The sequence below is a fragment of the Parambassis ranga genome, chromosome 13, assembly GCF_900634625.1.
Source record: "Parambassis ranga chromosome 13, fParRan2.1, whole genome shotgun sequence".
Classification (NCBI taxonomy): Eukaryota; Metazoa; Chordata; class Actinopteri; family Ambassidae; genus Parambassis; species Parambassis ranga.
Window position 1 is genome coordinate 24,354,657 of NC_041033.1, and position 24,349 is coordinate 24,379,005.

General features: G+C 52.7%; 6 protein-coding genes and 1 long non-coding RNA gene across 7 annotated transcripts in view; 4 read left to right on the plus strand and 3 right to left on the minus strand.

Annotated features, from left to right (window-relative positions):
- Positions 1 to 200: 200 nt before the first annotated feature.
- Positions 201 to 2,222, minus strand: LOC114445284 (uncharacterized). Its single transcript, XM_028420255.1, has 5 exons — positions 1,817 to 2,222; positions 1,209 to 1,724; positions 1,068 to 1,144; positions 711 to 962; positions 201 to 640 (listed from the first exon to the last, which is right to left on the minus strand). Exons 2-5 carry the CDS (start codon positions 1,711 to 1,713, stop codon positions 377 to 379), a joined length of 1,098 nt encoding a protein of 365 aa, XP_028276056.1. The 5' UTR covers positions 1,714 to 1,724; positions 1,817 to 2,222; the 3' UTR covers positions 201 to 376.
- On the minus strand, positions 201 to 23,294 carry LOC114445305 (uncharacterized). The gene is made up of 3 exons (XR_003671620.1): positions 23,275 to 23,294; positions 14,255 to 14,258; positions 201 to 338 (listed from the first exon to the last, which is right to left on the minus strand). It is a non-coding gene; the product is annotated as an uncharacterized LOC114445305 (long non-coding RNA).
- Positions 2,005 to 3,505, plus strand: LOC114445293 (dual specificity protein phosphatase 14). Its single transcript, XM_028420264.1, has 3 exons — positions 2,005 to 2,131; positions 2,855 to 3,185; positions 3,257 to 3,505. The coding sequence occupies exons 2-3, from the start codon at positions 2,875 to 2,877 to the stop codon at positions 3,468 to 3,470; spliced, it is 525 nt and encodes a 174-aa protein (XP_028276065.1). The 5' UTR covers positions 2,005 to 2,131; positions 2,855 to 2,874; the 3' UTR covers positions 3,471 to 3,505.
- LOC114445295 (DNA-directed RNA polymerase II subunit RPB4) lies at positions 3,515 to 5,183 on the minus strand. The gene is made up of 4 exons (XM_028420265.1): positions 5,024 to 5,183; positions 4,609 to 4,789; positions 3,883 to 3,978; positions 3,515 to 3,776 (listed from the first exon to the last, which is right to left on the minus strand). Exons 1-4 carry the CDS (start codon positions 5,100 to 5,102, stop codon positions 3,698 to 3,700), a joined length of 435 nt encoding a protein of 144 aa, XP_028276066.1. The 5' UTR covers positions 5,103 to 5,183; the 3' UTR covers positions 3,515 to 3,697.
- Positions 5,849 to 15,150, plus strand: LOC114445273 (multidrug resistance-associated protein 5). Its single transcript, XM_075353425.1, is given in 35 exon segments — positions 5,849 to 5,991; positions 6,280 to 6,421; positions 7,113 to 7,207; positions 7,277 to 7,432; positions 7,506 to 7,650; positions 7,737 to 7,970; positions 8,602 to 8,635; positions 8,638 to 8,661; positions 8,664 to 8,714; positions 8,717 to 8,749; positions 8,752 to 8,771; positions 8,872 to 9,019; positions 9,110 to 9,258; positions 9,442 to 9,549; positions 9,627 to 9,784; positions 9,893 to 10,097; positions 10,198 to 10,269; positions 10,341 to 10,465; positions 10,535 to 10,607; positions 10,797 to 10,919; positions 10,921 to 11,001; positions 11,076 to 11,219; positions 11,284 to 11,377; positions 11,454 to 11,623; positions 11,700 to 11,846; positions 12,156 to 12,285; positions 12,359 to 12,641; positions 12,732 to 12,918; positions 13,032 to 13,121; positions 13,215 to 13,404; positions 13,475 to 13,634; positions 13,713 to 13,791; positions 13,948 to 14,061; positions 14,133 to 14,297; positions 14,368 to 15,150. Coding segments are annotated over 34 exon segments (4,152 nt in total). The 5' UTR covers positions 5,849 to 5,991; positions 6,280 to 6,358; the 3' UTR covers positions 14,470 to 15,150.
- Positions 15,592 to 21,959, plus strand: rnpepl1 (arginyl aminopeptidase like 1). The gene is made up of 11 exons (XM_028420245.1): positions 15,592 to 17,070; positions 17,360 to 17,500; positions 17,582 to 17,733; positions 17,815 to 17,931; positions 18,004 to 18,239; positions 18,322 to 18,435; positions 18,518 to 18,630; positions 20,780 to 20,888; positions 20,972 to 21,199; positions 21,268 to 21,410; positions 21,484 to 21,959. Exons 1-11 carry the CDS (start codon positions 16,588 to 16,590, stop codon positions 21,751 to 21,753), a joined length of 2,106 nt encoding a protein of 701 aa, XP_028276046.1. The 5' UTR covers positions 15,592 to 16,587; the 3' UTR covers positions 21,754 to 21,959.
- A 179-nt stretch (positions 23,295 to 23,473) lies between the features above and the next one.
- LOC114445302 (segment polarity protein dishevelled homolog DVL-3-like) overlaps positions 23,474 to 24,349 on the plus strand; it is an 8,361-nt gene continuing 7,485 nt past the window's right edge. The window contains exon 1 of the mRNA XM_028420271.1: positions 23,474 to 23,722. Coding sequence (XP_028276072.1) covers positions 23,559 to 23,722 — 164 coding nt within the window. The 5' untranslated portion in view covers positions 23,474 to 23,558. The remainder of the gene's footprint in view (positions 23,723 to 24,349) is intronic.

Here is a 24,349-nt window from a genome sequence, read left to right on the forward strand (position 1 = left end):
GCAACCACTGGGACACCTGTCCGCTGGGACACCTGTCCGCTGGGACACCTGTCCGCCCTGACACATTCTGCTCTTTGCTTGAAAAAAGTCTTGTGTTACTGTGTAACACATGTCCAGTGTGGGACAAAGGGGGTCTCAGGCTCTGCTGGTTCTTTGAGGGAAAGCCGAGCAGATCTTTAAAGTAAAGACACTTCAATGTATTTGTATAGAACCACGATTCTTTATTCAGACTAGGTTCAGAAGGAGGAAGCGTTACATGTTTGGTTGTGTGGAGCCGGTGTTGTCGTCATGATGCTCTCAGCTGTGTGAGTCGCCAGGTGCTGCTTCTTCTGTGTCGGCTCTGATTCTGAACGCCGGTCCAGCCTTGAGTGGCTGGCTACTCCTCCGGTGCCCATGCTGCTGCTGCTGCTGCATCTTGCGGCGTCCTCTGCCTGATGAACGGCAGGACAGCGTCCTTGTAAAACACCTCTAGTTTGGACACGGTCTCCTCCCACAGCTTGGGGTCAAAGGTCACGGGGACCACGGCGGTTTCCTTCAAGGTGAAGACGACGAGGTCAGCCTGCTTCAGGCCCGTCACTGCCAGCTGGCACTGGATCTGCGTGAAGTAGCTGTGGGACGTCTTCAGGCGGTAGACTGGAGGCTGGACAGGAGGACAATGAGTTCAAAGACAGGCAGAGGAGACGGACAGAGACACGTGGTTTGTGTTTTACCTCTCCGGGCTCCTGGCTGTCCTGCTCTTGTATCTGCAGACAGAAGGCGGGGTCCTCCCTGCAGGCGTCCTCCACACGGTTCTGTCTGTGTTTGTAAGGACACTTCACCTCCAGGCAAAGCAGCCATCGGCCGGTCTGCTTGTCCTTCACGATGCCATCGGGACTCGCTGCTAACCATGGCCGCTGGGAGTCGATGAACAGGCCGCACTCCTGAACCAAGACTGGCCGACCCAACGTCGCAGACTTCAGTTTCTGCAGTGACATCAGGAATTCAATTTGTTATTTGTGTCTTTGTGTCGTGTATCGGTCAGTGTGTGTCCACAAAGCTTCTGTCCTCCTGGTCCTGCTGAAACACACCTGGTACCTGCGAACAGCCGTGGCCTCCATCTCCACCCCCCAGCTCATTGCTCTGGTCTGGACTCTGGATGCCCCTCCTGCAGAAAAGGTTCATCAGTAAAACAGCAAGTGCAGGGTGGTGCTGAGGGAGGCGTGGCTTACCTGTGATGGCGGCCAGGTAGGAGGCGGGTGGGGTTTGGCTCTGGCCGTTAACAAAGCGGCAGCGAGCGATGCAGTGAGCCATGGAGGCTGTGATGCGGTTTGTCCTCCAGGCAAACCAGCTTTGGTTGGTTCGTTGTCCGCGGGTCAGGACCTCCACTTTCTCCACCACACGCTGGTCCAGCTGCACTTCCACACCCAGGGGGACCGCCTCCGGTCTGGGAGCATCTGTTGAGACTGGACCTGCAGCAGCTGATTCTTTGATGCCTTTCTGGGTCATGTGGCCGTGTGGTCTCCCAGCAGAGTCGCCCTCCTTGGTCTCCTGGACCGCCCTCCTGTCGGCCCCAGCATGAGGACGATGTGCGGGTGTGGTCCTTCTGGTTTTGTTGGTGGTTTTAGGGACAGCTCCGGTTCCAGGGGTCTGAATGGATGGGTGGTATCTCACCTGAGGCAGAACAGGTTTCTGGTTTGAACGGGTCTCTGTGGAGTTCAGCTTGTGGCTCTGCATGGTCCTGTGGTCTACATGTAAAAGGGGACAGAATGAGTTAATAAATAGTCTCAATAACATCCCCGAGGGTCCCAGCAGGGACTGGATACTGATCCATACTGACCAGGCGACCAGCGAGGCTCTGGGACTGAAGCGCGGTTGTTGTTGTTGTTGCAGTGCTTTTATTGTGAAATTTGTGGCCGGATATCCGGTGGGCCCACTGGCGTAAAACGCTTCAGCTGAATCCGGATCAAACCGGTGAGAAAAGCCGCATTAGAACACGGTTTGGGTTTTACCGGGTTGTTCGAACTGTGTTCGAGGTGTTTACGTCATCGCAGCAGCTGGTCCTTTGAATCCGGTCCTTCCGACTCCAGTCACATAAACCGAGACACGGAGAACTCGAGCCTAAAGCCGAACCCTCCGGCTCTGCCGGTGCCCGGTAGGTCCTGTGAACGCGCAGTGTTACCTGTGGGTGTGCGCGCGGATCGGAGCGGGTTCACCCGCAGACGGTCAGGGTCTGAGAGCAGAACCGAAACCGGAATGTGTTTAAAGCGCTGATGAGTCACCGCCACGTGACCGGGTGTGTCCACACAGACATGTCCGGGCCTGCCTCAGCCCAGGGCCCACCATCAGTTATTGATCACTATTCAGTTATTGATCACTATTCAACCATCAGTTATTGATCACTATTCAGTTATTGATCACTATTCAACCATCAGTTATTGATCACTATTCAGTTATTGATCACTATTCAACCATCAGTTATTGATCACTATTCAACCATCAGTTATTGATCACTATTCAGTTATCAGTTATTGATCACTATTCAACCATCAGTTATTGATCACTATTCAGTTATCAGTTATTGATCACTATTCAACCATCAGTTATTGATCACTATTCAACCATCAGTTATTGATCACTATTCAACCATCAGTTATTGATCACTATTCAACCATCAGTTATTGATCACTATTCAGTTATCAGTTATTGATCACTATTCAACCATCAGTTATTGATCACTATTCAGTTATCAGTTATTGATCACTATTCAACCATCAGTTATTGATCACTATTCAGTTATCAGTTATTGATCGGCCTGCAGGATCTGAGGTTTCATTCATGAGGTAATGATGGCTTATTGTCACCCTTTGTGATGAAGGTGGACCTCCTCCTCTGGCCATGCGGGTCTCCCAGGTGTCCCCTGGTCTCTTCCTCTGTGACCTGGACTCGGCCCTGAACCTCAGTGTGTTGAACAGCAGGAACGTCACTCTCATAGTCAACGCCAGCGGGCTGGAGAACGTGTCCTACCCACACCGGGACGATCTGCAGGTCTTCCACGTCCCAGTTCAGGACCAACCTCACGCCCCGCTCAGGCAGTATTTTGATCCAGTGGCTGAGAGGATCAATCGGAACCAAACAGGGACGACGCTGGTCCACTGCACGGCGGGTCGCAGCCGCTCGCCTGCTCTGATCATTGCCTACCTGATGAGGTCTGTGTGTGCTCAGCCCCGTCTGTGTGTAGTGGTTCCTTGTGTGACCAGGGTCTGGTCTTTGTGTGCAGGTCTGAAGGTCTCAGCCTCCGCCAGGCTCATGAACACGTCCTGGAGCGGCGGCCATTCGTGCGGTTGAACGCCGGGTTCTGGAGGCAGCTGATGGACTTTGAACGCAGCCTGTTCAGCAGGAACTCGGTGAGGATGGTGGGCACGCCGGCCGGAGTTCTGCCTGAAGCTCTGCAGGAGGACGCTGATGCTGCCGCTTACTGCCTCAACACCTGAGGCCCCACACGCCGTGTGTGGCTCTGTCTGCACGATCCGACACGTTTGGGTTGTTTATTCATTTATTTAAGAAGCTTCACATGTGTAAACAAAAGGATAAATAAAGTGGAACCATGCTGGAAAACACTGAGCTAAAACAAAACGAAGCAGAACAGACGATCAGGTCTTTATCACTGAAAACCTGCAGGCGTTCACAATCAGTCCTGCGGGGGGCGCTGGGTCTGGTCTCAGTACTGGAAACTTCTTTTAGTCTGAATGTCGTCCAGAATCTGCTGCAGCTCCTCGTCCTCAAAGCGACCCTCCAAACTGAGAGGAGAGCAGCAGGAGGTGAAACAGGCGCTCAGGCTTTTATTTTGAAGGGTGTGTTGTGCTCAGGCTTTTATTTTGAAGGGTGTGTTGTGCTCAGACTGACCTCGGGATGAGAGCTTTGGCCTCCTCCGCTGCCTCAGGACACAGGTTAGCCAGACTCGCCAACTCAAACTTATGAAGCTTCTTCTGCAGGAGGAGACTGGAGACACACACACACACACAGCTGATCAGACACACACACACACACAGCTGATCAGACACACACACACACAGAGATCAGACACACAAAGCTGATCAGACACACACACACACACAGCTGATCACACACACACACACAGCTGATCAGACACACACAGCTGATCACACACACACACACAGCTGATCAGACACAATCAGCTGTGTGTGTCTGTCTGTGTCTGTGATCAGCTTTGTGTGTCTGATCAGTGTGTGTCTCTGTGTGTGTGTCTGATCTCTGTGTGTGTCTCTGTGTGTGTGTCTCTGTGTGTGTCTGTGTGTCTCTCTGTGTCTCTGTGTGTGTGTCTCTCTGTGTGTGTGTGTGTCTCTCTGTGTCTGTGTGTGTCTCTCTGTGTGTGTGTCTCTCTGTGTGTGTGTCTCTCTGATCTCTGTGTGTGTCTCTCTGTGTGTGTGTGTCTCTCTGTGTGTGTGTGTCTCTCTGTGTGTGTGTGTGTCTCTCTGTGTGTGTGTGTGTGTGTCTCTCTGTGTGTGTCTGATCTCTGTGTGTGTCTCTCTGTGTGTGTGTGTCTCTCTGTGTGTGTGTCTCTGTGTGTGTGTGTCTCTCTGTGTGTGTCTGACCTCCGGACAGTCCTACCTGCGCACTGCAGTGATGGTCTCTCGGTTCTTGAAGCGGCTGAAGCGGGCTGTGTAGTTCAGGGTCTTCATGAAGACCTCGGAAAGCTCCTGCTCGTCCTCGGCGCTCTCGTTCTGCTGCTTCCGGTGCTCCAGCAGCATGTGGACCTCGGAGTTCAGCAGCGTCTCTGCGTTCTCGAACTCTGTGGGACCAGGGCGTCACCGTGAGGACCAGAACCTCGTGTGTCCCACTAATGAGCGGACTCATAATGACCTTATAATATATAATAATGACGCTTCACATCCTTCATGGTCCCAGGGGGACAGAGTTTAATACAGGTGATATACAGTGAGAAGCCTCATCCCCGGGACCAGAACCCGGTTCAGGGCTAAGAATACCTGTTCCATATGAGGGCTAACAGACAGCAGCTACAGACCTTTAGGAAACAACAGCTGTGACGCGTCTTCTTCAACATCACCGACATGCGGAGGAGCCGCGCCGCCTCCGGCCGCCATGACGCAGGAGTCGCAGTCCCGGGGCCCGAAGGAGCCAACAGGACGGCGGAGGAAGGCCGAAGCGGTGGGTCCGACCCGGAGCTCAGGGGACCCGGAGGATGAGGCCTCACTAAGCAGGCGACTGCGGGGAAGAATAACCGACACGGAGCTTACCGCCGTTCAGTCGCACAAAAACACGGCAGTCACTTCCGGGTGGAAACGGTCTCTTCCGGTCTTTGTCGCTGCTGGTCTGGCTGCAGCGCGGCCACCGGCGGTATGTGGTAAAGTTGAAGTTAATCATTTACGTTGTTTGTGCGGCTACTTCGTCTGTTATTAATATAATCAATATTCTGCCTTCAAAGTAAAAGCAGCAGCGCCCCCTGGCGTGCAGGCTGTTTCAGTGCTTTATTTATTTATTTAACCATTAGACCAAAGGTAAAGAGCCAGGGGGTTAACAGTCTCCTTCAGGGATGAAGTGATGAGCTGCCCTGAACACGGAGAGTGACCCAACATTAAACAGATTATTATAAATTAGGGATGGACCCAGCAGCAAGTCTAAATCAGATCATCATCAAGACTGTGAACCGGACCGAGCCCCGTCACTGAACAGAGATGAAGCAGCTGAAGTTTTATTTATGAAGCTGTGAACTGATCAATGATCCCTGTGTGCGTGTGTTTACATTATATTTTATATTATTACAATATCTGATTTTAAAACACGTACAAAACAAAAACTGTGCTTCCGACGTGCCTACGTCACATTAGAACTCCAGTTCCCATGATGCCCCGCGCTGCTGTTGTTGCTGCTGCCGAGCCTCAGCTCCAGTGTTTACGGAGAGCGGCGGACCTGAAGGAGGACAGGCGGGACCGAGGCTGTGCTCGCGCCGCGGATACAGACAGACCGAGACAGGTAGGACACGTGGGGCAGAGGGGACAGGAAGCAGCGGCGCGTCTGCTCTGTGTTTGGGCGCGAGGACAGTTTGTTTGATAACCGCAGCATCACCGGCTCTTATTCTGAAGGAGCTTCTCTCATTCTGGAAGCTTCTTTTATTGTGAAAGGGCTCCTGCAGGAGCACAGGTGCAGTGCCGCTGTCCCTGTGGACTGATGGTCCTCTGGGACTGACGGCAGGTGTCTTTACTGTAATAAAGTGTTGACTGCAGGATGTCTCAGCCGTGTGTGTCCTCCTGTGTGTCCCAGGTGTTGCAGGACTTTGTGTGATCCCTGTACTTTGGCGTCCCAGGGTCAGACGTCACAGCTCCATGTGGTCTGATAGAAGATGAGACAGCATGACTTTGGACAGAGCACGTCTCTGCCAGGGTCAGAGGTCAACCAGGACCAGGTGAGAAGAGCACCGGTTAGCACATGTTAGTGATGCTGCTGAGGCTTGTGGTTGTCATGGTGATGATTTAATAATCAGAGGACAGAGGCTCTGAGCAGCGTTTGAATCGATCATGTAAAATGAATCAGTGACTAATGATTTCAGAATAAAAGCAGACAGAAAACCAGGCATTTTCAAAATAAAAGGCTGTGCAGTCACTTCAGCTGTTTACATAATTAAGCCCCGCCCCCTTAATGAAGCTCCGCAGAGTTCAGCTGTCTGATAGGCTGAGGCTGGGGGGCTGTAGGGCCTCTGATTGGCTGAGACAGCCTGAATGAAAGAGACGCATGTGAGCTTCAGGCAGCGAACACGTGAGCTGTGCACGTGACCAGGAGCTGCTCATCTGCTGCTGAGTGAGTAGACACACACTCACACACACTCACACACACACTCACACACACACTCACACACACACACTCACACACACACTCAGAGGGTGATGCTTCTCACTCACACACACACACTGTCCTCATAAGATGAGACCATCCTTTGTCAGGGTGTCGGTGTTCAGCAGCTGGAAATGACAGGAGCACACACTGTAAGAAGTGACCCACATACAGACTGACCTGTTTCTAGCTGTAGCTGCAGTTACCATGGCCACCTGCAGGTCATATTCATGTGGTCATTGATGAGTCAGTGTGTGTGTTTGTAGGTGTGTGAGGACCGACCAGCCTGTCGCCATGGTAAAGAGCAGGATGAGCCTGGACCTGAAGACACAGCCTGCACCAATGGAGGCAGGAAGAACAGGTGACTCACACTCACCTGTCTGTACACCTTTGTGAGCGCCCTCACTCAGGTGTGTGTGTGTGTCCTCAGGTGTGACCATCCCGTGGACAGTGCAGGCCTTTTCTCCTTCATGACGTTTCATTGGCTGACTCCTCTGGCTGCACATGCCTACAGGAAAGGTCAGCTCCTATTGGACGACATCTGGCCTGTGTCACAGCAGGAGAGCTGTCATGACAACAGCAAGAGGTGGGCGGAGCTAATGACAGAAACTGCAAATGTATAGAATGACTCTTTATGTGAGTGTGTGTGTGTGTCTCAGGCTGTGGACGCTGTGGGAGGACGAGCGGCGGTCAAAGGGCAGCGAGGCGTCCCTGTGCTCGGCGGTTTGGTTGTTCTGTCGGACTCGTCTCCTCCTCTCCATCCTCTGTCTGACAGTCACTCAGCTGGCTGGGTTCAGTGGACCGGTGAGTCAGAACCACTCAGACCATTATGCATCATGTCAGACCGGCTGAACCAGAACAACCAGTCTCACCAGTGTGACTGTCTGCAGGCTTTTGTGGTCAAGCGTCTGCTGGAGTACACCCAGCAAGCGGAATCTGACCTGGGCTATGGGTTGGTGCTGGTTCTGGGTCTGCTTACCACAGAGCTGGTACGGTCCTGGTCTCTGGCTCTGACCTGGGCCCTGAACTACCGGACTGGGTCCAGGCTGAGAGGAGCTGTGCTCAGTCTGGCTTTCAGCAAAATCCTGCGGCTGCGCAGCGTCAGGGACCAGACGATGGGACAGGTGTGGTTGGTTGGTTGGTTGGTGTGGTTGGTTGGTTGGTTGGTTGGTTGGTGTGGTTGGTTGGTTGGTTGGTTGGTTGGTTGGTTGGTGTGGTTGGTTGGTGTGGTTGGTTGGTTGGTGTGGTTGGTGTGGTTGGTTGGTTTGGTTGGTTGGTGTGGTTGGTTGGTGTGGTTGGTTGGTTGGTGTGGTTGGTGTGGTTGGTTGGTGTGGTTGGTTGGTTGGTTGGTTGATTGGTTGGTTGGTTGATTGGTTGGTTGGTTGGTTGGTTGGTTGGTTGATTGGTTGGTTGGTTGGTTGGTTGGTGTGGTTGGTTGGTTGGTTGGGTGGTTGGTTGGTTGATTGGTTGGTTGGTTGGTTGGTTGTTGGTGTGGTGGTTGGTTGGTTGGTTTGGGTTGTGGTGTGGTTGGTGTGGTTGGTTGGTTGATTGGTTGGTTGGTTGATTGGTTGGTGTGGTTGGTTGGTTGGGGTTGGTTGGTTGGTTGGTTGGTGTGGTTGGTGTGGTTGGTTGGTGTGGTTGGTTGGTTGGTTGGTGTGGTGTTGGTGTGGTTGGTTGGTTGGTTGGTGGTTGGTTGGTTGTATCAGTTTGTAAGGTGCTTAGGTCACTTCCTGTTTACTCTTTCCTGCCTGTCAGCTGGTGAACATGTGCTCCAGTGACGGTCAGCGCATGTTGAGGCTGCAGCAGTGGGCAGTCTGTAGCAGGGGGCCCCCTGGTGGCTGTGCTTGGTGTTGCCTACAACCTGTTTATACTGGACCAACATCTCTGCTGGGTTCAGCTGTCTTCATCTCTTCTACCCCACTATGGTCAGTAGCGCTCTCTACCTGTTGTCACATCCTGAATCAGTGCTATTGATCAGGGTTATTGATCAGGGTTATTGATCAGGGTTATTGATCTTGCCATTAGATGTTCAGCTCCAGACTGACGGCGTACTTCAGGAGGAAGGGCGTAGCCGTCACTGACAGGCGGGTGCAGAAGATGAATGAGATCCTCAGCTACATCAAGTTTATCAAGATGTATGCATGGGTCAAAGCCTTCTCCCAGGACATCTACAGTAGGTCACATGACACATGCGTACCCTAACCCTAACCCTGTTGCCATGGTAACATGGTGCCCAGTGATGTGGTGTGTGTTTTCCCTTCAGGGATCCGGGATGAGGAACGCAGGATTCTGGAGCTCACTGGTTATTTCCAGAGCATCACAGTGGGTGTAGCTCCCATCGTAGTCGTCATTGCCAGCGTAGCCACGTTCTCCACCCACATGTTGCTAGGATATGACCTGACAGCTGCTCAGGTACCACACAAAGCATCCGCCTGCCCCCTGTGAGCCCTGTGGTTTTTACTGCTCTGTCTACTGTTAGCATATCGCTACAGCCACCTGGCCGACCCTGTGCCAGCTCATGCTTTTTCCTGCTAGCGTTGAGGCTAGCTCCCCTGTCCTATTCCCATTAAAGTCTGTTTCCTGTCGTCTGTCCAGGCCTTCACGGTGGTGACGGTGTTTAACGCCATGACCTTTGCCCTGAAGGTCACACCATTTTCTGTCAAATCTCTGGCTGAGGCGTCAGTGGCCGTGGACAGATTCAGGGTGAGACGCTGTGTTGTTTTTTGTATGGTGGGAGGGGAAGTGCTCAGGGTGACCTGACGTGACCTGTCTGTCCTCAGAGTCTCTTCCTGCTGCCGGAGGTGGACAGCGTCCGAGCGTTGCCCGGTGACCCTCAGGTTGCCGTGGAGATGTGTAGTGCCAGTCTAGCGTGGGAGGGAGGCGGACAAAGTCTTCAGCCCAGTCCGCGTGTCCAACCTGCCGGCACACACAAACACAGGTAAACTGAGGATAAGGTTGAACTGATCAGTGTTATTGATTAATCTAACGATAATGTTTCATTCGATTGAGTCACGATCAAAGCAGGTATGATTTCTTTGTGTTTTAGGTGCAGTGACTCATCCGTCCTCCAGGAGGATGAGGAGGAGGAGGAGGTGCTGGGCTCTTTGCTGAGACCACTAGGAGAAGATGCCTCAAGTCCAGAGGAGGAAGACGAAGGGGAGGAGGAGCTCTGTCCTCCTCTCATCTCAGCCCCCCCTGTCCCTCAGCGCCTTCAGAGCACCTTGCACTCCATCAGCCTGAGTGTCCAACAGGTAGATCAATGAATCAGGTCCAGACACTGGGACCCCTGATTCTGACTGCAGACTGAACATCTCCCTCCCTTCTTGTCCATCTCACTCCCTGTCTGTCCAGGGGAAGCTTCTGGGTGTCTGTGGGAGCGTCGGGAGTGGAAAAACCTCTCTGATCTCAGCCATCCTAGGGCAGGTGATGATCACGGCGTCTCTTGTTCCTACCAGCAGGTGAACACTATTGATAATTGATTGGTGTATTGACAGATGACCGTTCTGGAGGGCAGTGTAGCTGTCAGAGGGCAGCTGGCGTATGTGGCTCAGCAGGCCTGGATCCTAAATGCAACACTGAGAGACAACATCCTGTTTGGACAGGAGTACCAGGAGGACAGGTAAGAGACAGGGACAGTGATCCCCTGGTGTGTCCTCACACACTCACTCAGGAGTCTTTGTCTTTGTAGGTATCAGTCCATCCTCGGCACCTGCTGCCTCAGACCAGACCTTGCCCTGCTGCCCAACGCTGACTTAACAGAGGTGACATCACTTCCTGTGTCCTTCAATGTACATAGTGGGTGTCACAGACATCATCACACTGAGTTCCACAGAGAACCGTGGGTGGAGCCATATTGCAGCAGTTTAAATGGTTCAGCCTGTAGAGGGCACCTGACTCCACCCTGTAGCAGTTTCTCTGCGTCACTGATGTCCATGTTTATGTCCTCTTAGATCGGAGAACGCGGTGCCAACCTCAGCGGCGGACAGCGCCAGCGAATCAGCCTAGCCCGTGCCATCTACAGTGACCGGGACATTTACATCCTCGATGATCCACTAAGTGCCCTCGACGCCCACAGTGGCCAACCACATCTTCCACAACGCCATCAGGAAGCAGCTTCGCCACAAGACCATCATCTTTGTCACCCACCATCTGCAGGTAAACACGGCCCAACGGGCACAAGAAGCTGCAGATGGTTACCATGGAGATGAACCTGTATGTGTTGTGTGCAGTACCTGGTGGACTGTGATGATGTCATCCTGATGAGGGAGGGAAGCATAGCTGAGCAGGGTAACCATGACAACCTGATGAAACTAAATGGAGACTACGCCGCCATGTTCAACCACTTCCAGCTGGGAGACACGCCGTGCGTTGAGGTACCCGTCTGTCTGTCTCTGTCAGTCAGTCTCTGTCTGTCCCTCATGTGGCCCTCTGTCTCAGGCTCCCAGTAAGAAGAATGGCGGCTCACAGAGGAAACCAGTCGACAGTAAACCAGGGTCAGTAAAGAAGAACGTTCCGATCGTCAAAGACAACGGTAGGATGAAATGACTCCTCTGTGCTCGCTTCATTCAAACCGCACGCTGACTCCACTGCTGCGTTTGTGTTTGAAGGGGAGGAGCAGCAGTACGGGGGCGTGGCCTGGACTGTATTTCGACACTACATGGTGGCATGTGGTGGCTCCGCCTCCTGCGTGCTGATCCTGGTTCTGTTCGTTCTCAATGTGGGAAGCTCCGCCTTCTGCCAGTGGTGGCTCAGCTACTGGATCAACCAGGGCAGTGGGGTGAGGATCGGAAACACACCGAACATCATCACCCCTCCTGTCATGACCTCACCTTTACTCTCTGCTGTGTTTCCAGAACACCACAGTAACCCAGGGCAACAGCTCAGTGGTGAGCATCAGCATGAAGGACAATCCCATGATGCAACAGTATGTCACCATTTATGCCTCTTCCATGGGAGTGATGCTGCTCTTCAAACTTCTCAGAGGCGTTGCCTTTGTCAAGGTCAGAGCCTGAACTTCAAATACAGCCACAGCTTGGTCAGGTGCTGTCACTCAGTCAGGTTCAGTCTAGTGTTTCAGGCCTTTCAGAGACTAAAACCTGTGCAGGCTGCTGTTTGTCCCAGCTGATCGTCCAGGTTTCTTCATCATTCAAATTTGGCATCCACAGATGAAATCTTTGGTGCTGAGATTCTAAACATTTTAGAGTTCGTGTCCCCGACATCAGTGATTGACCTGCTGGTTCTGATCCATGGCAAAGATCAGCTCAGACAGCAGATCTGATGTTGTGTAGTGAATTTATGTGTCTCTTCAGGGAACTCTGCAAGCCTCTTCCAAACTGCACGATGAGCTCTTTCACAAGATTCTCCGATGCCCCATGAAGTTCTTCGACATGACACCCACAGGGCGGATCCTCAACCGCTTCTCCAAGGACATGGATGAAGGTAACGGACATACAAGATCCCAGTCTAAGGTTGGTCCAGTTCCAGTCGTGACTCACTCTTTGTTCCTTTACAGTCGACACTCGTCTGCCCTTCCAGGCCGAGATGTTCATCCAGAATGTGATCCTGGTTTTCTTCTGCCTGGGTGTTATCAGTTGTGTCTTCCCATGGTTTCTTGTGGCTGTGGGTCCTCTGGTGGTGCTTTTTGTTGCACTCCACAGCATCTCAAGGGTCTTCATCCGGGAGCTGAAGCGGTTGGACAATGTGACGATGTCGCCCTTTATGTCCTACATCACATCCAGCGTCCAGGGCCTGGCCACAGTGCAGGCCTATGGCAGGGGCCAGGACTTCCTCCACAGGTCAGGGTCAGAACCAAAACACAAACTGCCCTGAAACGTAGATTATAACCCAGGAAGGAGCACCATTTTAAGTGTTCGCTTGTTTGTCAGGTACCAGGATCTGCTGGATCAGAACCAGGCCTCATTCTACTTGTTCAGCTGTGCGATGCGCTGGCTGGCGGTGCGCCTGGATGTTATCAGTGTGGCTCTGATCAGCATCACTGCACTGATGATGGTCCTAATGCATGGGCAGATCCCTCCTGCTTATGCTGGCCTTGCCATCTCCTACGCTGTGCAGGTAACTAAACCCCGAGAACCGAACAGGTGGTCCATGCGTCCCTAATCATCCCTTCTCCTCTGTTGAAAAGTGTCATGTTCAAGAGAATAAAATATGAGACGCCTGTCTTTCAGTTAACAGGTCTGTTCCAGTTCACTGTGCGTTTGGCTTCTGAGACTGAAGCTCGGTTTACCTCTGTGGAGAGAATCCATCACTACATCCAGGTACTGGGACCACATCACCACTGGTTGTCTTATTGTGTTTGTCCAAAACCCAGGAAGGATATTAAAAATCAGCTGTTGTTGCCCATGTCTCAGTCCCTGTCCCAGGAAGCCCCAGCTCGGATCAGAGGGTGGGGACCTCCGGCTGACTGGCCCCAGCAGGGGGAGCTAGTGTTTAGGGAGATGGAGATGAGGTACCAGGAGAACCTCCCTCTGGTCCTGAACAGAATCTCTTGCACCATCCATCCCAAAGAGAAGATAGGCATTGTAGGCAGGACTGGATCAGGTAGGGGATTCTGTGGGTCCTGTCTCTGCCTGTAGAGGGCAACGTTGACTTCCTGTTTGTCTGTGTCCAGGGAAGTCTTCTCTAGGCGTGGCCTTGTTCAGGTTGGTGGAGTGCTGTGGTGGCTCCATCCTGATCGATGGTGTGGACATCAGTGGCATTGGATTGGCTGACCTCCGCAGCAAACTGTCCATCATCCCTCAGGACCCGGTCCTGTTCAGTGGTACAGTCAGGTAAGGACGCCTGTGTGGTCTGTCCTCCTGTCCTCTTATATCAGTCCTGAGGTCAGACTAGTGACTGTGTGTCTCCAGGTCTAATCTGGACCCCTTCAACCAGTACAGTGAGGATCAGATCTGGGACGCTCTGGAGAAGAGTCACATGAAGGAGTGTGTGAGTGGACCAGGGTCGACTCTACAACCTCTGACCTGCAGCAACACAATCACTGATATGTCTGTCTTTCTGTCTGCCTCTTTGTCCGTTTGTCCTTTCTTCTGTCTATCTCTGTGTCCACCTCTCTCTGTCTTTGTCCTTTTGTCTGTCTCTCAGGTGTCCCAGCTGTCCCTGAAGTTGGACTCAGAGGTGATGGAGAACGGAGACAACTTCTCAGTGGGAGAGAGACAGCTGCTGTGTGTCGCCAGAACACTGCTGAGACAGTGCAAGGTGAGAGACAGACAGACAGGTCACAGCCCCTCCCCACATTCTGTCCTCTGATTGGCCAGCTGTGTTCCCAGGTGCTGATCCTGGACGAGGCCACAGCAGCCATGGATGCTGAGACGGATGCTCTGATCCAGGAGACCATCAGAAGCTCCTTCCAGGACTGCACCACCCTGACCATCGCTCACCGCCTGCACACTGTCCTCGCCTCTGACCGCATCATGGTGCTCAACCAGGGACAGGTACTGAGCACAGACACACCTCACGTCTCAGCCGCCACGTCAGCTGACGGGCGCCTGCCCTGTGTTTCAGGTGGTGGAGTTTGATGAGCCTTCCAGGCTGCTGGCCAATGAGAACTCACGGCTGTGTTCAATGCTGGCTGCTGTGGAGAACAAGATCTCTGTGCGAGGATGAGGAGGAGGAGGAAGGTCAGAGTGTTCATCGGAGGTTCTGTTGCCTTTTAGCAACATTTTGTGTTTTTATGACCTGATGTGAAGCAGGTCTGAGTTACTGACCACTTCCTGATGCTGTGATGTCATGGCCCCATGTGACTGGACACTCAGAGGTGGGTGGGGTTTATTCATGTGCAGTCCATTTAAATATTATTGTTATTCCCACGTAGCTCTGTGCTTTGACGATGTTGATTATTGTTTATTGGTCATTAATAACGAATTACTTTTTGCCTTTCTCACTCTGCTGCCCCCACAGGGCAAACACAGTCTCTGCACTCTCAGACTCTCAGTTATTTTATAACATCAAACCTGCTTATTCAGTTATTGAGTTATTATCGATCATCAGCCTGTGTTTGTAGTGGCTGCTGTCAGCCTGCAGAGGGCGCAGAGTCCACAGAAACAGGAAGCTGAGGTTCAGTGTGTTACAGTTACAGTATGTACAGGTCTGCTGTCAGCTGCTCCTTTAGCGACAGAGTGTCCTCCTCCTGTCCTCTGTGTCCTGGTGTCTCTACAGGAAGACATCAGTGTCACAGCTTTAGTGGCCAAAATACAAGCCCGTTGGACAGATGTGTTCTTTTGTGTAGAAACGTCTGTGTTTGTGTGTCTGCTGTGTTTTCTAACAGCCTTATAGCATGACTTCATAACTGCCAATAAATATTTTAACATGAGAAGATGACCACATTTATTCTGTCTGACCTGTGACATCCACCCTGCCAGGATCACGTGACTGTGCTGTCACCAAAACACTCATGAGGTCCAACAAACTGAAACCTGTCAGTAGGAAATAAAGGAACATTTAACAAGTCGAATAATAAAGATAAATAAACTGTGAAGCTGATTCATCCAGCAACTTTAATTATTGAATGAGATGTCAATGAATAATAATTTATTTAAGGAAAAGTAATGAAGAATGATTTATTTAAGGAAAAGTAATGAAAAGTGATTTATTTAAGGAAAAGTAATGAATTACTACATGAATGAACGAACACGTGACTAAACTGATGAATGACCGATGGTCCCTGTCCCTCGGTGTCCCAGCTCCACAGCGCCCCCCGCGGCCTGCAGAAACTTTTGCTCCCGCGGTTGTTACTTCCTGTTTTGTCCGGAGCGGAGCCTCCTCGGTCCTCTCGTCCCCCGGCGTCCTCTTCCGCGTCTCCGGCTCTGGAGGTGTCTGTCCTGGTCTCGTCCTCCGGTGCAATCGGACTTCAGCCAACAGCGGGACACCGAGAAGACCCGCTTTCAGTGTCCGGGACGCGGAGCAGGGGGCCGGTGTGAGCTGGCAGGAGGAGCCGGTGTTCGCTGCTTGAGCTCCGGTCCTGATGGATTTTACATAAGTGTCTGTCCTCGGAGCAGCAGCGATGCTAATGCTAATTAGGCGGAGCGCTGATTAGCCGGCTGTGCTAACAGGTCAGTGAGCCTGGCTGTGACCTCTAACCCGGACTCCTCCTGAAGTGCCTGCAGTGAAGCCGCCTCAAGCTAAAGGTGCTAATTTCCAGCCGCTGGCCTGGAGCGGAGCCGGACTGGATGTTCTGACTTCAGGCAGAGGACTGCAGGGCGTTAGCCTGTCCTCTGGGAGCTGTGTGTGTCCGTGTGTGTCTGTGTGAGAGCTGCACACTTCAGGTCTGACCTGGGTCCAGTGGAGATGTCCCTGTCCCCAGTGTCCGCGTCCAGACGTGGTGCTGACCTACACTGGCTGTTTGGTTAATGAGGTTCTGAATGTGGTCTGGTCTGCGGGGGTCCAGGTGTGACAGCAGCTTGTATTTAAAGGTTTAAACTCAGTTTAGTCGGTGAACCCGTTTAAAGGTGGTTTACAGCAAACCAGAACCACGTGAGACTGTGTGAACTCACAGACCGGCTCTGGGTCAGAGGTAGCTCCGGTTCGGTTAAACTGGGTTTCCATGGGACAGAACTGGACCGGGGTTACTGAGTGAGGGGCTTTTATTTATTTACGGTTTAAATTGTGTAGCTTTTGAATGGGGTCTGTTCTGGGTTGGAACTGGTCCTGAATGTAGTGTAGACCTGGTCTTGTTCTGCTCTGGTGTGTGTCGTTAAACCAGGTTTAGGTCAGGTGTAGGTAGTCATGGCGGAGCTCCACCAGACTCCCACATCCCTTTGTTGTTGTCGGAAATCTCCCCCGGTGTCCGGGAGCCCTGCTGACTCCAACCGACCCACAGTGGGTCCAGGTCCTGGGTCCCCGTGCTGCCCTCTGGTGGATGTGGCCTCAGCATCAAACTTCAGGTACTTCCAGCTGCGTCACTTTCACCTGGACCTGCGGCTGAACTTTGCGGTGAAGGAGATGAGCGGCTGGCTGGTTCTGGATCTGGTCCCGATCCAGTCAGGGGTCTACACCCTAGTCCTGGATTCACACCCGTCCCTGTTAATTCACTCCATAGACTGTAAAGTCCCAGGTGGGGGGCAGGAGGAGCCCGTCTCCCTCACGTACCGGGTCGACCCGTTCACAGACTACGGCTCATCACTCAACATCAGTCTGCCGACAGCAGCAGTGACGCCCGGGGAGCTGATCCACATCACGGTCCGCTACACCACCACAGATGGACCGGCGGTAAGAACGCAGCTTGTTACAGTGTGAAGCTGAAGTGTTGTAGTGATGAAGAGGAGTTTGTTGACCTTCATGCTGTGAGCGGGCCGCTCGGTTCCGGCCCGTTTGCCTGCTTGTGTGCTGCCTTAGTTTCAGGCTGGACTGTTTAGAGATTGGTGATGCTGAGATCAGGTGGGGTCGGAGCGGGTGGGGGGGTCCAGACCATCTGTTAAAGGCTGAACTCTGACGCCCCCTGCTGCTGATCGCTGGGTATTGGGTCCTGCATGTGACCGGATGTTTGTCCCTCTCTCAGATCTGGTGGCTGGACTCTGAGCTGACCTGCGGCCAGTCCCGTCCTCTGGTCTTCACTCAGGGTCACTCGGTGTGTAACCGCTCCTTCTTCCCCTGCTTCGACACGCCCGCTGTGAAGAGCACGTACAGCGCCACTGTCCGGGTGAGTCCTGACTGCTGAGACGCCAACAAACACTTAGACTGTGCTCATCTTCATCTTCATCATCCTCACGGTCTTTATCAGGTCCCGGATGGCGTCACTGTTCTGATGAGTGCGTCTCGGAGTTCCTACTCCAAACCAGACCGGGTCTTTCAGTTCTCCATGGAGTGTCCTGTCCCTTCCTACCTGGTGGCGCTGGTAGCCGGAGACCTGCAGCATGTCGACGTCGGGCCGAGGTCAGCATGCTGCATCACTTCCTGTTTGAAGACGGACCTTGGAGCTGGTCCGTGACCTTTCTCTGTCCCGTCTGGTTGCAGGAGTCGTGTGTGGGCAGAGCCATGTCTGTTGTCCTGTGCAGTGAAGAAGCTAGGGGGCAGCGTGGAGCGCTGGCTGGGCGTCGCCGAGGACCTGTTCGGACCTTACCTGTGGGGCAGGTGAGTCTTAAAATATCGAATCTTGATTTGAAATGGCACGGAGAAGGCAGCGCTGACCGACCTCTTCCTCAGGTGTGACATCGTCTTCCTCCCCCCCTCCTTCCCTATTGTTGCCATGGAGAACCCCTGCCTCACCTTCATCATCGCCTCCATCCTGGAGAGCAGCGAGTTCCTGCTGATCGACATCATCCACGAGATCGCCCACGGCTGGTTCGGTAACGCTGTCACCAACGCTACCTGGGAGGAGATGTGGCTGAGCGAAGGCCTGGCCACCTACGCTCAGCGGAGGATCACCACCGAGGCCTACGGTATGAGTCCAGAACCCCCTGAGCGCCGCGGCCGGCGGCTCCTTCACACATAGGGCTAACTGTGCCCTCCCCCCGCCTGCAGGTGAGCCGTTCACCTGTCTGGAAACTGTTGTGCGATTGGACGCCCTTCACAGACAGCTGCGTCTCCTTGGAGACAACAATCCTGTGAGCAAACTGCAGGTCAAGTTTGAGCCAGGTAACCACACACACACACAGACACACACACAGACACACACAGGTAGAGGTCACAGCTCAGTCACCTCTGCTGCCTCCTGCAGGTGTGAACCCGAGCACTCTGATGAACCTGTTCACTTATGAGAAAGGTTTCTGCTTCGTGGCGTATCTGTCTGAGCTCTGTGGGGACGTCAGGCGCTTCGACCGCTTCCTCAGGGTCAGCACACACAGACACACACAAAGACACAGACACAAAGACAGACACACACACAGACACACAAACACACAAAGACAGACACACACAGACACACACAAAGACACACAGACAGACACACACACACAAACACACAAAGACAGACACAGACACACACAAACACACACAGACACAGACACACACAGACACACACACAAAGACAGACACACACAGACACACAAACACACAAAGACAGACACAAACACACACAGACACACACAAAGACAGACACAGACACACACAGACACACACAAAGACACACACAGACACAGACAGACACACACAAAGACACAGACACAAAGACACACAGACACACACACAAAGACAGACACACACAGACACACAAACACACAAAGACAGACACAGACACACACAGACACACACAAAGACACACACACAGACACAGACACACACAGACACAGACACACACACACACAAAGACAGACACAGACACACACAGACACACACACAGACACACACAAACACACAAAGACAGACACACACACACAGACACACAAAGACAGACACACACACAGACAAAGACAGACACAGACACAGACACACACACAAACACACACACACAGACAGACACACACACAGACACACACACAGACACACACACAAACACACAAAGACAGACACAAACACACACACACACACAGACAGACAACACAGACACACAAAGACACACACAGACACACACACACAGACACACACAAACACACAAAGACAGACACAAACACACACACACAGACACACACACACACACACAGAGACACACACAAACACACAGACACACACTAACACACCATCTCAGACAGGAGCAGGAGTTTTATTTTTTATTCACATATGTCTCTATCTCTGTCCCTCTGTCTCTCTGTGTCTGTCTGTCCCCCTGTCTGTCTGTCTCTGTGTCTGTCTGTCTCTGTGTCCCTCTGTCTGTCTGTCTCTGTGTCCCTCTGTCTGTCTGTCTCTGTGTCTCTGTGTCCCTCTGTCTGTCTCTGTGTCTCTCTGTCTGTCTGTCTGTCTGTCTCTGTGTCTCTCTGTCCCTCTGTCTGTCTGTCTCTGTGTCCCTCTGTCTGTCTGTGTCTCTCTGTCCCTCTTTCTGTTTGTGTCTCTCTGTCCCTCTGTCTGTCTCTCTGTCCCCCTGTCTGTCTGTGTCTGTCTGTCTCTGTGTCCCTCTGTCTGTCTGTCTCTCTGTCCCCCTGTCTGTCTGTGTCTGTCTGTCTCTGTGTCCCTCTGTCTGTCTGTCTGTCTCTGTGTCCCTCTGTCTTTCTCTGTCCCTCTGTCTGTCTGTCTCTCTGTCCCTCTGTCTGTCTCTCTGTCCCCCTGTCTGTCTGTCTCTCTGTCCCTCTGTCTGTCTCTGTCCCTCTGTCTCTCTGTCCCCCTGTCTGTCTGTCTCTGTGTCCCTCTGTCTGTCTGTCTCTCTGTCCCTCTGTCTGTCTCTCTGTCCCCCTGTCTGTCTGTGTCTGTCTGTCTCTGTGTCCCTCTGTCTGTCTCTCTGCCCCCCTGTCTGTCTGTATCTGTCTGTCTCTGTGTCCCTCTGTCCCTCTGTCTGTCTGTCTCTCTGTCCCCCTGTCTGTCTGTGTCTGTCTGTCTCTGTGTCCCTCTGTCTGTCTGTCTCTGTGTCCCTCTGTCCCCCTGTCTGTCTCTCTGTCCCCCTGTCTGTCTGTGTGTCCCTCTGTCTGTCTGTCTGTCTGTCTCTCTCTGTCCCTCTGTCTGTCTGTCTGTCTCTCTGTCCCCCTGTCTGTCTGTGTCTGTCTGTCTCTGTGTCCCTCTGTCTGTCTGTCTCTGTCTCTCTCTGTCCCTCTGTCTGTCTGTCTCTCTGTCCCCCTGTCTGTCTGTCTGTCTGTCTCTGTGTCCCTCTGTCTGTCTCTGTGTCCCTCTGTCTGTCTGTCTGTCTCTGTCTCTCTCTGTCCCTCTGTGTCTCTCTGACCCTCTGTCTGTCTCTCTGTCCCCCTGTCTGTCTGTGTCTGTCTGTCTCTGTGTCCCTCTGTCTGTCTGTCTCTGTGTCCCTCTGTCTGTCTGTCTCTGTCTGTCTCTCTGTCCCTCTGTCTGTCTCTCTGTCCCCCTGTCTGTCTGTCTCTGTGTCCCTCTGTCTGTCTGTTTCCAGGACTATATCTCACAGTTTAAGTTCCGAAGCGTGCTGGCTCAGGACCTCATTGAGTTCTTCTTGTGTTCCTTTCCGGCGCTGAAGGACGATGATGTCACACACAGAGAAGGTCTGATCCAGGTGTTTTTACCCGTGTGTCTGGTATGTGACCTCTCCCCCTTTGTGACATCACTTCCTGTCTTGGTTCCTCAGGCCTTGAGTTTGAGCGCTGGCTCAGCGGCTGTGGGCCTCCGCCGTTCGAGCCGGACCTGTCGGCAGGAGGCACTCTGATCCAGCCGGTCCAGGATCTGTGTGACTTGTGGAGGAATGCAGACCCCCCCGACCCAAAGACCCTCTCAACCTTTGACCTCTCAGCCTGGAGCACCTTTCAGATTGTCCTGTTTCTGGACCGCATGTTGGATCAGTCGCCCCTGCCTCACGGTACGTGGCCCCACTAAAACCCTGTGGATTGATTGCGGTGTATTGATCAGCGATCGTCTGTGTGTCAGAGGTGATGGCGAGTCTGTCCGAGCGTTACTCGTCCCTGTTTGACGGTCTGAACGCAGAGGTCCAGATTCGCTGGCTGCAGATGGTGGTGAGGAACACGTTCTACCCGGACCTGCCCCGAGTCCGAGCCTTCCTGCACAAACACGTGAGACCGGCCGCCCTCGAAGCGACATCATCCTGTCCCTCATGTTTCCGGCTAACGCTTCCTTTCTCTGCAGACGTCCAGGATGTACACGGTGCCGCTGTACGAGGACCTGGTTGCTGGGGTGATGAAGTGCGTTGCCGTGGAGATCTTCTTCCAGACTCAGCGGCGCCTGCACCCAAACCTCCGACGGACGTTACAACAGGTCCTGTTTCAGTCTGGCTCAGCCAATCAGAATGCTGTCTGCACCCCGCCGCAGCAGCCCGCTGCTGCCACGGCGGCGTCCTCCGCTGCTGCTGGGACACCTGCCGCCATCGCCCTGTTGGATGTCAATGTCTCAGCATGATTGGCTGATGCTAGTGATGATGTATGATGCTGCTTCCAATGACAGCAGCAGCTGACTGAACAAAGAGAATTCAAGAATCACTGTGATGTCATCAGCACTCCTCTGACCTGCTCACACACTCACAGACACACACACACACACACAGCTGTGAGTGACACACACACAGACACACACACACAGCTGTGAGTGACACACACACACACAGACACACACACAGCTGTGAGTGACACACACACAGACACACACACAGACACACACACACAGACAGCTGTGAGTGACACACACACACACACACTCACACACACACAGACACACACACACACAGCTGTGAGTGACACACACACAGACACACACACAGCTGTGAGTGACACACACACACACACACACAGACACACACACAGCTGTGAGTGACACACACACAGACACACACACAGACACACACACACAGACAGCTGTGAGTGACACACACACACACACACTCACACACACACACACAGCTGTGAGTGACACACACACACACAGACACACACACACACAGACAGCTGTGAGTGACACACACACACACACAGACACACACACACAGCTGTGAGTGACACACACACACAGACACACACACAGACACACACACACAGACAGACACACACACACAGCTGTGAGTGACACACACACACACACAGCCGGCCTGACGCGGCTCCAGTGTTTGTGACGTTAGGAACCCGGTCACATGGTGCCGTGTCATGTGACCGCTGATCGTCCTTCTGCCTTTAACCAAGTCAATATTTAATGTTTGATGACGTCAGCTGTGATTGGCTCACTGTAGCGGAGCTGCATTGCTATTGGCTGAGACACTTATGGAGCAGCGGTGCGTTCACTGTCTCAGATGTCAGTCCTGAACTCTACCTCCATCGGATCCAGAACCAGCAGACCACCGGAGCGGCCTTAACGCTGCCTTCAGGGCAGCTGAAGTTTCTGCCTGCACCTGAACTCAGCAGCAATAAAGATCCAGTCATCAAAGTGCTCTGATCAGGGCTTCACTGGACCAGTTAATGTAAGGGTTAACGTGTGCTCTGAGTGTCCTGTAGTTCCACGGTGCCTCTTTATACAGATTTATACTGAATGTGACAAATTAAAATGGATCAAAAAACCTCAGCTCCTAACCCTCTTTGTGTAAATGACGCACAAACATTCACTGCACATCAACACAGACACAGACCTCAGAATGCTCCTCAAGTATTAAAAGCATATGGCGCCTCTCTTCATGTATTCACTGTGTTCATGTATTAAACCTGAGCACTGATCCAGCTGCGGGAAATATCCATGTGTTTAAATAACCAGGTTCCAGCTGAAGGCGGAAGTGGAAAGTCCGCCTACCGGAAGTCCAGTTTCTCATCCTCACACTTAAAGACATGAAATCGAAGACATCAGCAGCCGCGTGGATGAGGAGGACCAGTCCCTTTGTGACCCGGGTTCTGACGTCACCTGCTGCCGCCTCGTGTTATTACCGGAAGTTAAATCCTGCACTGTATCGGCTCTTATTTTGAAGTTTTTAACCGGAAGTTGTTTCGTTTCGTGTGTTCGACGGCGTCCGGAGGAGACCGAACATCTGCAGCTGGACTGACACATCTGGACCACAACTGACTGGGACGGGACAGACCAGCGGGACCGGAAGAGAGAGGGGGGGGGAGAGAGGGGCTGGGTGGGGGGACGCAGACTCAGACGGGCTGGTCTCTCTCTCTCTCCATCCATCGCGCATCCTCCGGCCCGGTGCCGAGCTCCGGGCCGTGCCGGGCTCCACGGGGGACAGCATGGCGGAGGGGACCCGTGTCATCTACCACCTGGAGGACCAGGACACCCCCTACCTGATCAGGATCAATGTGCCCGCGCAGCGCGTCACCCTGGCGGACTTCAAACAGGTCCTGAACAAACCGAACGTGAAATTCTTCTTCAAGTCCGTGGACGACGACTTCGGGTGAGTCCGGGTGTCCACACAGACCTGTCCACACTGACAGGTGTCAGCTCTGTTTAGATGTAAACTGATCAGAACTTATTGATCCAGAACAGACGTGTTACATCAATGATCCCTGCAGAGCAGACAGAGCAACATGAACCCGGCCCTAATGAAACTCAGAACCATCTGAACCGCCCCTCTGGCCCCGCCCACACGTCCGCCGTGTCCAGCTGCCATCTTGGTGGCTGTGGACGTCCTCACCTTGTTTTGTGTATCAGCTAAAGTTAGCATCGTTGGAGGGGTCGTGGCTTATAGCACAAGCAGCCAGCAGGGGGCGCGTGCTTGGCCTTCAGGATGTGCTTTAAATTCAGTTATATTGATCATATTTAGATTATACATGATATAACATTTAGCAGCTGTGGTAACCTGTCTGTGGACATGGGGACATGTATGGACAGGAATTTATAATCTGAGCTTTATGTAATCCACACACACACACACACACACACACACACCCGTTTATGTAACACTCTGACATCTGTCATCAAAGATGGAGGCAGGTCAGAGCCGGTCCTGGACCACACAAATACACGGGTCATGTATCAATCACTGTCCTGTGTGTTGTGTATTGATCAAATCCCTAATTTC